The sequence below is a fragment of the Gigantopelta aegis genome, chromosome 4, assembly GCF_016097555.1.
Source record: "Gigantopelta aegis isolate Gae_Host chromosome 4, Gae_host_genome, whole genome shotgun sequence".
NCBI classification, from domain to species: Eukaryota; Metazoa; Mollusca; class Gastropoda; order Neomphalida; family Peltospiridae; genus Gigantopelta; species Gigantopelta aegis.
Window position 1 is genome coordinate 58786614 of NC_054702.1, and position 14495 is coordinate 58801108.

At 41.9% G+C, this 14495-nt stretch overlaps 2 protein-coding genes across 2 annotated transcripts; both read right to left on the bottom strand.

Moving 5' to 3' along the window:
• Positions 1-5334: 5334 nt before the first annotated feature.
• On the bottom strand, positions 5335-9925 carry LOC121369917 (lambda-crystallin homolog). Its single transcript, XM_041494997.1, has 4 exons — positions 9755-9925; positions 8824-9018; positions 7996-8101; positions 5335-5625 (listed from the first exon to the last, which is right to left on the bottom strand). Exons 1-4 carry the CDS (start codon positions 9923-9925, stop codon positions 5405-5407), a joined length of 693 nt encoding a protein of 230 aa, XP_041350931.1. The 3' UTR covers positions 5335-5404.
• Positions 9926-11389: 1464 nt separating this feature from the next.
• Positions 11390-13804, bottom strand: LOC121370370 (lambda-crystallin homolog). The gene is made up of 2 exons (XM_041495539.1): positions 13567-13804; positions 11390-11889 (listed from the first exon to the last, which is right to left on the bottom strand). Exons 1-2 carry the CDS (start codon positions 13617-13619, stop codon positions 11643-11645), a joined length of 300 nt encoding a protein of 99 aa, XP_041351473.1. The 5' UTR covers positions 13620-13804; the 3' UTR covers positions 11390-11642.
• Positions 13805-14495: the final 691 nt, after the last annotated feature.

The window sequence follows — 14495 nt, forward strand, 5'->3', positions numbered from 1 at the left end:
CACTTGCCAGCTCAACATTTATTGATGCTTTTTTTTGGTGTTTTTTTGTGTTTGGCAAGGGAGTGAAACGACCGTGGAAATCGAGTGACATTAAATCGATTACATTCACCGTTTTATGAGTCACAGCTACATACGCTACATGTCTGCAACAAATTGTTTTTTTGTTTTTTTCAAAAGTCAATACGCAGTTATGATATAATTTCCTCATGGTTAGCCACATTAATGCTAATAATCTGAAGATCCAAGCAGCGATGTCATGGTCTCTAGGCGATTATCAGCATCATATCGCCCAAACATTACAAAGGACATTTTCACATTCTGTTGCTGAGGACACCATCTAGGTTGTCAAGGAATGACTAATTTATATTTGACACGTGAGTTTCTAAATTCAGCACCCCAAAACCCAAACATGGCCAGTGTAGTGCAACACATTACATTTGTATATGCATCTATATTTTCATTGTTATGGACGCCATCTTGGTTGCTTAGAAAGAAGTGAGCTGACAGTTGCTGAAGATGTACTTTTATATCAGGCATCTCCCAAAAGCCTTCAAAGGCTCAACCTGCTGAAATATATATAATATACTCTTCAAAAAAACAGTAGGGGAACTCTAATACGAATTTACAATTGCCAAAATTGTAAGGTATATTAGCTGTGGGGAATGCAGGCCTTTCCTCAAGATTTGTTTTAAGGCGCTTACATTTTTAGCATTAGTATAACACAAATGAAGCCAAAATAAGTGGGGTAGTGGGTTGAAAACAGTTAAGTATTGTCCTTCAATCCAGCTAATCATGCGTTTTTCTTCTTTTTAAATTTTTTTTTAAATATAACGCATCAATTCCCCACCCCTAACAATTTCATAATTTGCGCCATGTTGTTGTTGTTGATTTCAGCGTCGTGTTAAAGTTACATTATCTGGTTACCATATTATAACATCATGTACAAATGTGAAATACAAGCTCAAATGCACTTTTAAAAAAGTCGTGTGTGTTCGCTATGAACGGATATCGTCAAACGTATACGCTTGATTCGTCGCCTGTGCCGCCATAGCTCGGCAAAGCACAAACAACAGCCTGTTGTCAGTTTCAGTTAACACGTGCGTTTGCCGATTTCAAATTGTAGGGTTCGTCTCAAAAAATTAAAAGAGAAATCTTGCGCTGTAGTTAAAACCGGTTTGATCTTGACAACGTATTATCGACAGTCGTACCTTCCTATTTCAGAATTGATATTTTATAAAGTGTTAGTAGAACTTTCAAAGTTTAGTTTGTATACTAGTAGCACATTAATCATGTATATATTTTTAAAATAAAATATACTAAAGTAGACAATGAACGTTTTCACATTTTACGTGTTAAAATCAACAAATTCAAATAAATATTATTTCGTTTGGAAAGGGTAAAGTTGGGGGGGGGGGGGGGGGGGGGGGGGGGGGAGGTGTTTAACGACATCAAAGATAAAGCATATTGATTTAATAATCATCCGACCCCATACAACCGTAAATAAAATGTGTTGAGTGCGTCGTTAAATAAAACATATCCTATCTTTCCATCTGCTGTTGGATGTCTAACATTTGGTAGGCCTAATTTTGACATATAATCTTAGAGAGGAATCGGGTGCATGTGCAGGGGGAGGGTATTGGAGGTCGAAACCCTTACTTGTCCAAGCTTAACAAAAATTGAAATGTATTTTTGGGGGGAGCATGGCCCCATATAAACTTCGCTTAACAGTCTATAACCCCAACCCCGCTGAAATCCCTGCACACGCGCCTTGGAAACCAGCTACATTTTTTTTTTAGCAAGGGATTGTTTATGTTCACATACAATGGTCATTTTGTATACCCGCCGATGGGGATCGATCCTAGACTGACCGCGCATTTCCAAAAAACACCTTTTTAGGTCTAAGTAATGAATAAAAATAACATATAGTCTTGAAAAATGTTACGTAAATCGAACACAGTAGCCTCTTCCTCTACCACTAGAGCGTTACGTAATTAGTAACACCCCCTTACATGTAACGCGTATGCCAACAGCTGGCCACTGTCAAAATTTCAAGGCAAATCCCCCACTCACCGACCCCTGGAAAGGCGTTGTACCATACCTCTATGAATATAAATATGTTTTGGAGATATGAGACGACCCCTCAATCAAGACAGTTAAATTTGTTCAAAAATTGCGAAATCTCACGTGATCTCTTGTTGGGGAATTCTATACTTGTGACAAGCCAATGAAAACCGAGATCGGTACGGGCCCGTCAAAAGTGTTCCACTTTCAAAATCATGGCTTTGTTTTTGACCTGGATAAGCCAGCGTAGTGAAACCAATGCGGCGTCATATATGCACTAAACGTAATTAGATTTTCTCTTCTATATGCTTAAATAATAAAAATATTCCAGGGAATGTAGTTTTAAATGCTTGTTGTGACTTCTCCTTGTTACATGTAAAATACCTAGGCTAAGAATGCTGACTTCACAGTATTATATTCCATTTATGAAAAAAAAAGTTAATAAAATCCAGCTAACTTATTAAATGTCACCTCACAGTCTTACAAATATATATCTAACATTATCTAACAAATATGATTATTGTAAACTAATTCAGTGTACGTTTAACTGCACTTATTGACTCAATGGTTATATGATAATAGTGGCTTTATGACCACCAAAGATCTTGAAGGACGATTGGCGTCAGAAGTGAAATTTGAAAGTTGACGGGTTTTTTTTATCAGTAAATCGCAAATTCAAACAATAAAACTGACTAAAAACAAAACAATAACAGCTGTATGATCAAAAGAATGCACACGATTTACAGAAATAATGTTCCACAGTGATTAATGGACCTTCCTAGAAATTGTCAAAATCGAGAATGAAACCCCACGCACGTGTACGGGGCAACAGCGTGATGCATGTGCAAACTATGGAATGTGTTTCGGTGTGTTGATAAACAGACCTGAACGTTCTTTACTAGGATGTCTGTGGTCAAAACGTATATTCGATCTAATAGTTGATATTAACATTAATATTTCAGGTTCCCCTACTTTTTTTTGAAGAGTATATATACAACTAACTGCCACCATTTTGTTTTTAACTGCCAACATTTCAACTAAAATGTTGTGCTTATTCCAATTAAGGTTCAAACATGCTATCCAAGTCAGCTATCTGCAAATTTTTGTCAGGCAGTCTAAAAAAACACCCTTGGTGCCACAGCTACTAACAGAAGCCTATCTATTTACAATGGAATCTGGTCACTAATAATTATTTTTTATTTATTTTTTTATAAAGTCTTGCTTTTATCTGTAGTCCTGTGTGGGCTGTTTGTTTATACTTATTTTCGTGCTTATATCCTATTAAGGTTCAAGCACGCTGTCGTGGGCACACACATATTAGCTATCTGTCCAGGACATAGAGAAGTCGGCGTAGTGTCGTTACACCTACTTACCTACCGAGTCTGTACACTCACTCTAGGCAAGGGCTGTTACCGGGATGCGAACCCGGTACATACAGGCTTTAAGTCCGGTGGTTTAACTGCTAGACCTCCGAGGCTGGTAATACCGGTGTTAGACACGGGCGTCCGAATCCTGGTTGGAGTGGATGGAAAGGCGAACCCAGTATCTACAGGCCTTCTGTCCGGTGGTTTCACCGTTACACCTCCGAGGCTGGTAATAACAGTGCTAGTCACGGGTGTCCGGGTCCTGGTTGGAGTGGATGGAGAGGATGGCGAGGCGAACCCAGTACCTACCAGCCTTCTGTCCGGTGGTTTAACCGCTACACCTCCGAGGCTGGTAATAACGGTGTTAGTCACGGGCGTCCGGGGCCTGGTTGGGGTGGATGTTCAGGATGGAGAGGCGAACCCAGTACCTACAGGCCTTCTGTTCGGTGTTTTAACCGCTACACCTCCGAGGCTGGTAATAACGGTGTTAGTCACGGGCGTCCGGGGCCTGGTTGGGGTGGATGTTGAGGATGGAGAGGCGAACCCAGTACCTACAGGCCTTCTGTTCGGTGTTTTAACCGCTACACCTCCGAGGCTGGTAATAACGGTGTTAGTCACGGGCGTCCGGGGCCTGGTTGGGGTGGATGTTCAGGATGGAGAGGCGAACCCAGTACCTACAGGCCTTCTGTTCGGTGTTTTAACCGCTACACCTCCGAGGCTGGTAATAACGGTGTTAGTCACGGGCGTCCGGGGCCTGGTTGGGGTGGATGTTGAGGATGGAGAGGCGAACCCAGTACCTACAGGCCTTCTGTTCGGTGTTTTAACCGCTACACCTCCGAGGCTGGTAATAACGGTGTTAGTCACGGGCGCCCGGGTCCTGGTTGGGGTGGATGGAAAGAGTCGTGTGTGCTATACTGTGTTTTGTCGTCTTTGCATAGTCTTTCCATCCAGTCCATTTAGTCATTCATTTCAACTTATTTTCGTACTTATATCCAATTAAGGTTCAAGCACGCTGTCCTAGGGACACACCTCAGCTATCTGGGATGTCTGTCCAGGACAGTGAGTTAGTTGTTAGTTGGTTAGTGAGAGAGAAGAGGGTGTAGTGGCCTTACACCTACCCACTGAACCATTAAGAACTCGCTCTGGGTTGGAGTCGGTACCGGGCTGCGAACCCTGTACCTATAAGCCTGTAGTCCGATGGTTAACCACTCCGCCACCGGGCCAGTCGTCCCCTCCAACGAGGATTCGAACGCCCATGGTGTTAGTACCTACAGTTGCTACTGAGTAGCTTTGTATTGGTATAACATGTTTTGTACATTATGTTTTGTATTGTGCATCATTTTAATAGTAAATCATATGTCAAAATTAATAGTCTACCATCAATAGATAAAATTATAAATTGATTTATGCTGACCGTCAATGTTCTGTGTGTTACACACTTCAAATAATAAAAGGAAATTTTTTCACAAATCACTCGATGTATGGGATGTATGTATGTATATTAGCTGCCTTTGTTTAAAGCTAGTTAAAAAGAATTCTTAAAGGGACATTCCTGAGTTTGCTGCAAGTTTTAAGATGTTATCGACTAACAGAGACTTTTTAATGATTGTAATTACATATCAAATATATTTTTCTGCATAAAATATTAGTATATTAGCTGTATATTAAACGTGTTTCTGATCGTTCTAATATTTGCACTAGGTTAAATTTTATTTTATTTCCTGAAATATATGTTTTTCGTACGTACGAAATTATTTGAAGACAAAATCCACTTCGGGCTTCTTACAAATATTAAGACGACCAGAAACACATTGAATATACAGACACTCATATTCTAAACAAGAAAATATATTTAATATGTAAGTTTAATCCTAGAAGTATTTTATTAGTCGGAAACATTTTACAGCAAACTCGGGAGTGTCCCTTTAACAACAGAGTGATCTCTTCAGATGTTGCCTTGTAAGGATCTATTATTTTCGTCACGGATCATTTACATCTAAATCGTCTTTCATCTTCTGTAAAGCGGCTAGTGCCTTGATACGGAATCTACGCTGTTCTTCAAGCATATCCAGAGGCACTATTTCACACAAACTGTTGTGAATTGCCTTCGCAGTTGCGCCTTCCATCCTCTCTGGTGGTAAAAATGACTTCTGGACTTCATAGTGAGCATTCCCATATCTTTTACATAGAGCAACGAAACCTGGAGACCAAACAATTTTTTTTCTTAATATTCACAAGTCAGTCTGTGTGTGAGTGTGTGTGTGTGTGTGTCTCTCTCTCTCTCTCTGTCTGTCTGTCTCTCTCTCGCTCTCTCTCTCTCTCTCTCTCTCTCTCTCTCTCTCTCTCTCTCTCTCTCTCTCTCTCTCTCTCTCTCTCTCTCTCTCTCTCTCTCTCTCTCTCTCTCTCTCTCTCTCTCTCTCTCTCTCTCCAACAAAAAATGTTGGTGTGTTTTTGATTAGTTGACCGGCCTCGGTGGCGTCGTGGTTAGGCCATCGGTCTATAGGCCTGTAGGTACTGGGTTCGGATCCCAGTCGAGGCATGGGTTTTTTAATCCAGATACCGACTCCAAACCCTGAGCAAGGCTCAATGGATAGGTGTAAACCACTTGCACCGACCAGTGATCCATAACTGGTTCAACAAAGGCCATGGTTTGTGCTATCCTGCCTGCGGGAAGCGCAAATAAAAGATCCCTTGCTGCTAATCGGAAAGAGTAGCCCATGTAGTGGCGACAGCGGGTTTCCTCTCAAAATCTGTGAGGTCCTTAACCATATGTCTGACGCCATATAACCGTAAATAATAGAAGAAGGGGAACAACCCTAGCTCTGTTATTAGCGCAACATTATCGAAGAAGTAGCCGGACTTGGGTGATTTACGTTTAAATTTGGAATTCAAAGTATACTGACACACAATGAAAACACAAACAGATATTTTTGTTGTTGTGATTAATGAAAAATATATTTATTGGATTTAAAATAACAATTTATGAGAGGAAGCCATTGATTGGTACTTTTGTCTGGGTTTTAATCCTGGTTTTGTTCTCGTTACACATACAATAGCAGACACACAGAAAATGGTGATTTCAGGAGTGATTTCAGGAGTGATCTCATCATTGTCCACGATGCCCTTACAGCCCAGCGTTATGTTGACGTTATTCTAAGACCAGTTCTCCAGCCACTTTTGCGCCGTCACCGAAGACCAGGAGGTCCCCTTCTGTTTCAACCAGACAATGCCCGTCCACATACTGAAAGAATTACCCAGGCATTGCTGCAACAAGCCGGTATCACCGTTATGAACTGGCCCGCCGTTTCACCGGATTTGAACCCAATTGAACACATGGGGGATGAGTTAGGACGTCGTGTACGTCACCGCCAGCCACCACCGCATAACGTAGCTGAGCTTGCATAGACGTTGCAGGAGATTTGAGGCCATTTGAGATTTTTGTGCCAATCATTTCCCCGTCGTCTTTACGCATGCTCACGGGCCAATGGTGTGTACGTCACCGCCATACTGACCTTGATAAACGTAGGGGGGGGGGGGGGGTAGGGGTGAACTTTTCGATTACGAATGCAAACTCGATTACTGATGATAACTGGCCATGTTTCCATGGCTGATCTCATGAATACCAGTCATTAATGTCCATCCTTATCCCCTCAATTCATTTATAGTGCTGTCGGCCCATTGGACACACCAAATAGTTGTTTTTATGCGTTTTCATTGTGTTTCAGGGTAGTAATAGTAATCGATTAGTAAGTAGCAAGTAACAGCACTGATATTAGTGGCAACAGAAGCATTATTATGAATAGTGGTGAATGGTAGTGTGTCATCTTGGTGGTGGTGGTGGTGGTGGTGGAGTTGGTGGAAAATGGTGGTGGTGGTGGAGGTGCGTGGTGGTGATGGTGTTGGTGGTATAGTGGTGGTGCTAGCTGTGGTGGAAGTGGTGGTGGTATTGTGGTGGTGGTGAGAGGTGGTGGTGGTGGCGGTGGAGGTGGTGGTGGTGGTGGTGGAGGTGGTGGTGGTGATGGTGGTGGTGGTGGTGGTGGCTGCTGTGGTGGTGGTGGTGGTGGTTGTGGTGGTGGTGGAGGTGGTGGTGGTGGCGGTGGAGGTGGTGGTGGTGGTGGTGGTGGTGGTGGTGGTGGTAGAGTGTGTATAACTGTCCGTCTAGCTATCTTACAGAGTACTCGACTATAATAGTAGTAGTTGTTGTTGTACTAATAGTATACTAATAATAATACTATTAGTATAAGCAGCAGCAGCAGCAGCAGTAGTAGAAGTAGTAGTAGTAGTAGTAGAAGTAGTAATAGTAGATGAAGTAGTAATGGTAGTATTAGTAGTAATAGAAGTAGTAGCAAAAGTAGTATTAGCAGCAACAGCAGCATTATTAGTAATAGTAGTGGTGGTGGTGGTGGTAGTAGCAGTAGTTGTTGTAGTAGTGGTAACAGTAGAAGTGGCTGCAGCAGTTGTTTTAAAAAACATTAATGTAGTGCTAATTACTGACTTCATTTATGACCAAATATCAAATTGAAATGGATCTTGGCAATTACAAATAAAAGTAACAATAAACTCAACCTACCATCTGCGTTTAGGTGTTCTATCTCAAACAGTCCCAGAAAGGGATACCATTGTCCAAGTCCTTCCTGCATAGCTGTGTCCACGTCTACAGCGTCACAGTAACCGCCCTGGGGTAAACATAATAGTATATGCTTTAATAAGGAAGGAAGTGGTTTATTTAACGACGCACACAACACATTTTATTTACGGTTATATGGCGTCAGACATATGGTTAAGGAACACACAGATACTGAGAGAGGAAACCCGCTGTCGCTACTTCATGGGCTACTCTTTTTGATTAGCAGCAAGGGATCTTTTTATACACCATCAAACAGACAGGATAGTACATACCACTAGCCTTTATTACATCAGTTGTGGAGCACTGGTTGGAACGAAAAATAGCCCAATGGGGCCACCGACGGGAATCGATCCTAGATGGATCAGGCGAGCGCTGTACTACTGAGCTACGTCCCGCCCCAACCAAATAATACTTTAATAGATGACATAATTGAAGTTAAAGTTACATCTGTCTGTTTTAGAAATTTAGTTATTTGTTGATTTGGGTGAGAGAGAGAGAGAGAGAGAGAGAGAGAGAGAGAGAGAGAGAGAGAGAGAGAGAGAGAGAGAGAGAGAGAGAGAGAGAGAGAGAGAGAGAGAGAGAGAGAGAGAGAGATATGCTCATACACACGCACTCTGTATCATTAAAAAGAAAAGTAACAACAACAAAATATCGTTGCCCAATATGGGGATGGACACCCAATAGCTAGTATGTTTTTCGTGCTGGGGTCTCATTAAACATTCATTTATTCACTATACCGGAGATAGTCTTCTTTTCCTTTAAAGAACAAACCTTTACTAGGTGGTAACACTCTGCCATCAGACAGTAGTGGATTCGATTCATGGTGTATCCATCTATCTCTTTGAGCAGCACAATAGGAAGAAGTCCCAGGCCTTCAAGAATCTTCGTCAACCTTTTGAGGGTGTTAGTATTTGTCCATGGGGAAGGTACCACTTCAGTACTTTTTATCAACAAGGTTGGTTTCAGCTTAAATTGATAAAATAATAACGTATAGGTGATACTAACAGTGTAGACTAACTGTATACGGTCTAGGCGTTGTTTTGTTTTTGTTTAGGTTTTGATTTTATACTATTATATACTGATGGAAAGAAATAAAGGATCACACAGATAGCAACAAGAAATAATGAATGCATCAAAAATCAATTCATATTGTCGGAAGTTGACTGGGAACATATAGGCAGCACATTCAACACTACAGACATTCAATCCCACATTCTACAAATTAATGTGTCCCCTTATTTTTTTCCATCAGTATATTTTTGCTTTTGTTGTTGTTGTTGTTATTGTTTTAGGGTTTTTTTTTATGTGCAATAACTATGGGTAGACCCAAGATAAGGCAGGCAGTTTAGGTAGGAGTCACGACCTTGTTAAAACGTTCCTTTGACTGCGACTTGTACATAGATACGAATGTTGATTGCAGTAACAGTTTTGTTGTTCAGATTCAGTACTGGAGTTATTAGTACACCATGACTGGAGCAAATTCAGGATCGTTACTACTGAGGGAAGTGGGTAATTGCACACCCCAGAAGATATAATTACATATCCCAAAAGACATTACCAAAAGGTGTTAGAGCACCACGTTTGTCTAACCGGAGAAGACACTATTCTACTTTTTTTTTGTACTACCACTCCATTTATTTCAGGATAGTTGCGGTCCTAAAATTATATACCAGTATTGAAAATACCCCGTTAAGAAACATACAGAATGAACGACGACGAAGTTCTCTTTATGGTCAAGATGTTCTGACAGCAAAGACGGCAGCAGCGCTGAAGCGAAGCTCACAATGATGGTGTCTTGCTGTACATGGCGTTCTATGGTCTTCAGCAACTCGCGTTTCCTTTCCAAGTCTTCTGGTATGCATTCCTTAAACATAATGACATTGATTTATTAATCATCAGCTATTGAATGTCAAACAATTGGTAAATTGTGTGTTGCCTAGATGATGGTTTCACTTTGCACATAGCCCGTGCTACGACATCCGAGATGGTACACGTGCATAGTAAATTTTATGCAAACCATGACTTGCACATGCGAAAGATCACATGATCGCCACACCATTGCCACATTCACATGTAGAAAAACACGTGAAACCTTGCGAAAAACAATAATAAAAGAATGGCTAAACTGTCGAATAACGATCGCGAGTGCGCCACGTGCAGCCAGTAGACAATGCACAATCTAAGGAGACGTGTCCGGCAAACGGAGTCAACAGCAGATCGCCCATGGCCAGGAGCTCTCACCGGAAATGGTCGTTCTCGACTCCTGGACATTAATGGTAACCTTATAGCATGACAATATCGTGACCAAGTGTTGACGCCAGAACTTATTCCATTTCTTCGTGCACATTGCCCAGGATTCACGTTCCAGCATGATGATGCCACGCCCCATACAGCAGCCTTGACTCGATTTAATTAAAAAAAAAAATTGCGCAATGCTCCTGTGAATTTCTGGGAATGGCCATTCCGCTCACCATATTTAAACCCCATAGAGCACATTTGGGAAGAACTGGGCAGACGGCTGCGAAACCTTTCGAACGCTCCCCAGAATCTGCTAGACCTTGGGCAGGTACTGGTAGAACAATGGCATCGACTTCCGGTACGGGTGTTCACCCGACTTCGGCAGTCCATGAGGAGACGTTGCAGAGCCGTCGTGGAAGCCACACACGTTACTGACTGTAATTTACTTTAGCATCCTTACTGAGTGACTTTTGGGTTTTATACGGCGTGACGTCTTTGGATTCATTGATCAAATACTTTACTTACATATGCCCGTCGTCCCTTCTGGGGCATAGGCCATTGGCTACAGTTTTCCAGAGTTGTCTATCCTGGGCTCTGGTTTCAAGCTGCCTCCAGGTGTATCCTGTCTTCTTGGTGTCCCCCTGGAGGTCCCTTCGCTATGTGTTCTTTGGGCGGCCTCTTTTTCTTCTGCCTTGTGGGTTCCATGTCAGAATTGATCAAATAAAGCGATGGAAAGCCATACCGTTTTGGCGTTGTGCGGTTTATACACCAATGAATACCATAACAGCAGCAGCTAGTTTCTTTTTTGTTTCAGTATATATCACATGCACCATCCGACAAACATAATAACACATACCACGGACTTTGATATACCAGTCGTGGTGCACTGGTTGGAACGAGAAATAACTCAACAAGCCCAGCGACGGGGATCGATCCTAGACCGATCGCGCATCAGATGAGCGTTTTACAAGGCTACGTCTCGCCCCCAAACAAAATGAGAATAAATCCTCAATACCACAAACCGGTAGCATCAGATGATTATATTATAATGCAATAAATAAACGGATATATGTATACACATCCTGCTAAACAAGACAGCTTTTCAGATGGAAAGGTTGCTATTTATTACAAATTTATACAGATGTTTCCTTTTTGTTTCGTTTGAACATTATTTGCATGTAAGTACAAAATAAATAAGAAAGAAATGAAATCAGTTGTTCAATTGGAAAAAATGTTTCCTTGCCCCTGCCTCTTTTTTTCTTTTTTTTATTACAGCAAGGATTATATAGAATTTTTTTTTTTTAATTGATAAAAATGTATCAGTATTAATACAGACTTCTAAAGAAACAGACTCAAGGACTTGCTTGCACTAAAATGGAATTCCGGACGCATTCTTCCACACTGCTACAGATAGTGATTCGTTCAAACTGCTGTTCGGCTGTAAAACCTTCCTTGCCGTGTCCGTTCTCTTCCAGATGGTACAATTCCGTCCGGATCTGCGCCAGGGACGCTCTCATGTTGTCTGAACTGACGTCATACACAGACACGCGATAACCCCCTCGTACGTATAACATCAGCCAGGAGCTGCCGAAATAACCACTAAATGGAACAGAAAGTTAAAAGTAAAGGAATACTTGTTTGATGACATCGCAGCACATTGGATAGTTAGTTAGATGGTAAGGGAGAGAACCGCTACCGCTACATAGACTACTGGCCACATACCACAATTAATTACGCTATGTTTCTATATAGCTTTAGTGCCTATAATTTTTTTTATTAATATCAGCAAGTCCATGGATTTGTATATGTACTTTTGCAGAGGCGGATTGGGGGGTGGGGCAGGGCCCAACCCCCCTAAATTTTGCGATAGTTATAATTTTATTATATATTAATTTTCATTTTTTTTTACGATCCCCCTCCAAACCTCCCCGAAAGTTCCCTTGGCATTCCACGTCATGTCACTGCCCCCCCCCCCCCCCCCCCCCCCCCGTAAATGGATTTTCAGGATCCGCCACTGGTTTGTCTGTCTGGAGGAAACATACCCTGAAAAGAACAACCCCTGTTGTTCAGCTCTTTCTCCCAGGATATTGGTTTAAACAAACACACACTAAACCTGGCTGGTGTACACCCATTTTATAAAAAAACCCACTACTTTTGCATGGGCCAGAATTACGACAAACAAGTCTTTAATGTCAACAAGTTACACATGTTTACAAACTATATGCTCTCCCCTGTCAACTTCAGTCAAATAGTTGCCACATCAAAGCTGTCTGCCATGAACTAATCACAGTCAAACAGCAGACTACTTGCGCCGACAAATTCCCGAATGGAAGACAACCAAATGGGAAGATAACTGTGATCTGAGGACTATCACCGATAAAAAGAAAGACATGTTTTATTTAACGACGCACTCAACACATTTTATTTACGGTTATATGGCGTCAGACATATGGTTAAGGACCACACGGATATTGAGAGAGGAAACCCGCTGTCGCCACTTCATGGGCTACTCGTTCCGATTAGCAGCAAGGGATCTTTTACATGCACCATCCCACAGTGTAGTACATACCACGGCCTTTGATATACCAGTCGTGATGCACTGGTTGGAACGAGAAATAGCCCAGTGGGCCCACCGACGGAGATCGATACCACCAATAAGGAAGGAAATGTTTTATTTAACAACACACTCAACATATTGTATTTACGGTTATATGGCGTCGGACATATGGTTAAGGACCACACAGATACTAAAGGAGGAAACCCGCTATTGCCACTTCATGGGCTACTTTTTTCGATTAGCAGAAAGGATATTTTATATGCACCATCCCATAGACTGGATAGCACATACCACGGCTTTGATGTACCAGTCGTGGTACATTGGCTGGAGCGAGAAATAGCCCAATGGGCCCACTTACGGGGATCGATCTCAAACCGACCGCGCATCAAGCGAGCGTTTTACCACTGGGCTACGTCTCTACCCCCTTCTCTACAGAACCGAAGCCATCTGGTATCATTTGGGTTGTGGCATTCAGTTTTAAGAGGGCATACTTAATTAAGGCATACACATGAGTATATTCCATAAGATTCTAAGGTGGGGAGGGAAGCAATCTTTTTTGACAGGGGAGGGAGGGGCAACAGCCCCCATTCCAACCCGGCTACAGACCTACTTTCCTAGAACACCTAAAATGCTTACTATGATTAAAGACAGTTTCACCTTGTTGCTATGTCAGATTATTGTAAAGAGGTAGGTCTACAGGTATAAGATAATCTACGTACCAGCCAATTATGCTGACTTTGTCGTCTTTTAGCTCGACATCTTGAGAGGCCATGTTTCTTTAAACACTGTAAGTATTTACTCAGTGATCCAACATTTACACTGCATAAATAATATGCTGGACAGTGACCCAGGCATGTCAGGGACTTGTGATATGCTTCTAGGTCACGCAGACGATTGTGTAGACATATACTGAACAAAAAAAGAAACTTCCGATTTGTACATATAGTATTTGTTGTGTTAAAGAATTCATTGTGTAATGAAATTATATAGGTAGTATTAGCCTTGAGCTGTATTATCAGGATTCATGAATTTTATCGATTATTTTTGCAGTTAATCGTCGACAACGTGAAATTCAATTTGCACGTGCATGCATGGTTCGACATGTCCCGTGTAGTATTCGGTCAATTTGTTTTACTTGTCTTACTGACATTGTTGTCAAGTGAACGAAAACGCTTCAAAATGTGTAAAAAAATTAACGTTTTTTACATTGTAGCATCTTAGTATGCCAAGAATACCCAATAATTTACGCGAACGGGCGATTGGCATGCTTGATGCTGGCATGTTCTAGTCGAGCGATACGAAATCGCGTAAGATTTCGAACGACAGGAAGCACCGACGACTTGCCACGTTGTGAACGTCCGCGTGTTACAACGCGTGGTCAAGACCGCTGTATCATGAACACGCATTTGCGCAATCGATTCCAAACTGCCACTGCTACTGCTGCTAACACACCTGGGCTTCATAATAACCGAATCAGTGGGCAAACTGTTCGTAATCGTCTGCGGGAGAACGGTTTACATGCACGACGTCCTTACGTTGGATGCGTTTTAACGCAACGTCATCGTCTAAATCGGGCACGTGTACACACTCGTTGGATACGGCGACGCTGGAATACCGTTCTTTTTTCGGATGAATCCAGATTTTCTTT

Coding starts and splice junctions, on each gene's coding strand:
- LOC121369917 (XM_041494997.1), bottom strand. CDS start 9,925: ATGTTTAAGGAATGCATACCAGAAGACTTGGAAAGGAAACGCGAGTTG. Junction 8,102..8,823: donor AGTGTTACCACCTAGTAAAG/GTTTGTTCTTTA, acceptor TGTTTACCCCAG/GGCGGTTACTGTGACGCTGT. Junction 5,626..7,995: donor AGAACACCTAAACGCAGATG/GTAGGTTGAGTT, acceptor TTTGGTCTCCAG/GTTTCGTTGCTCTATGTAAA.
- LOC121370370 (XM_041495539.1), bottom strand. CDS start 13,619: ATGGCCTCTCAAGATGTCGAGCTAAAAGACGACAAAGTCAGCATAATT. Junction 11,890..13,566: donor AAAGTCAGCATAATTGGCTG/GTACGTAGATTA, acceptor TGTTCCATTTAG/TGGTTATTTCGGCAGCTCCT.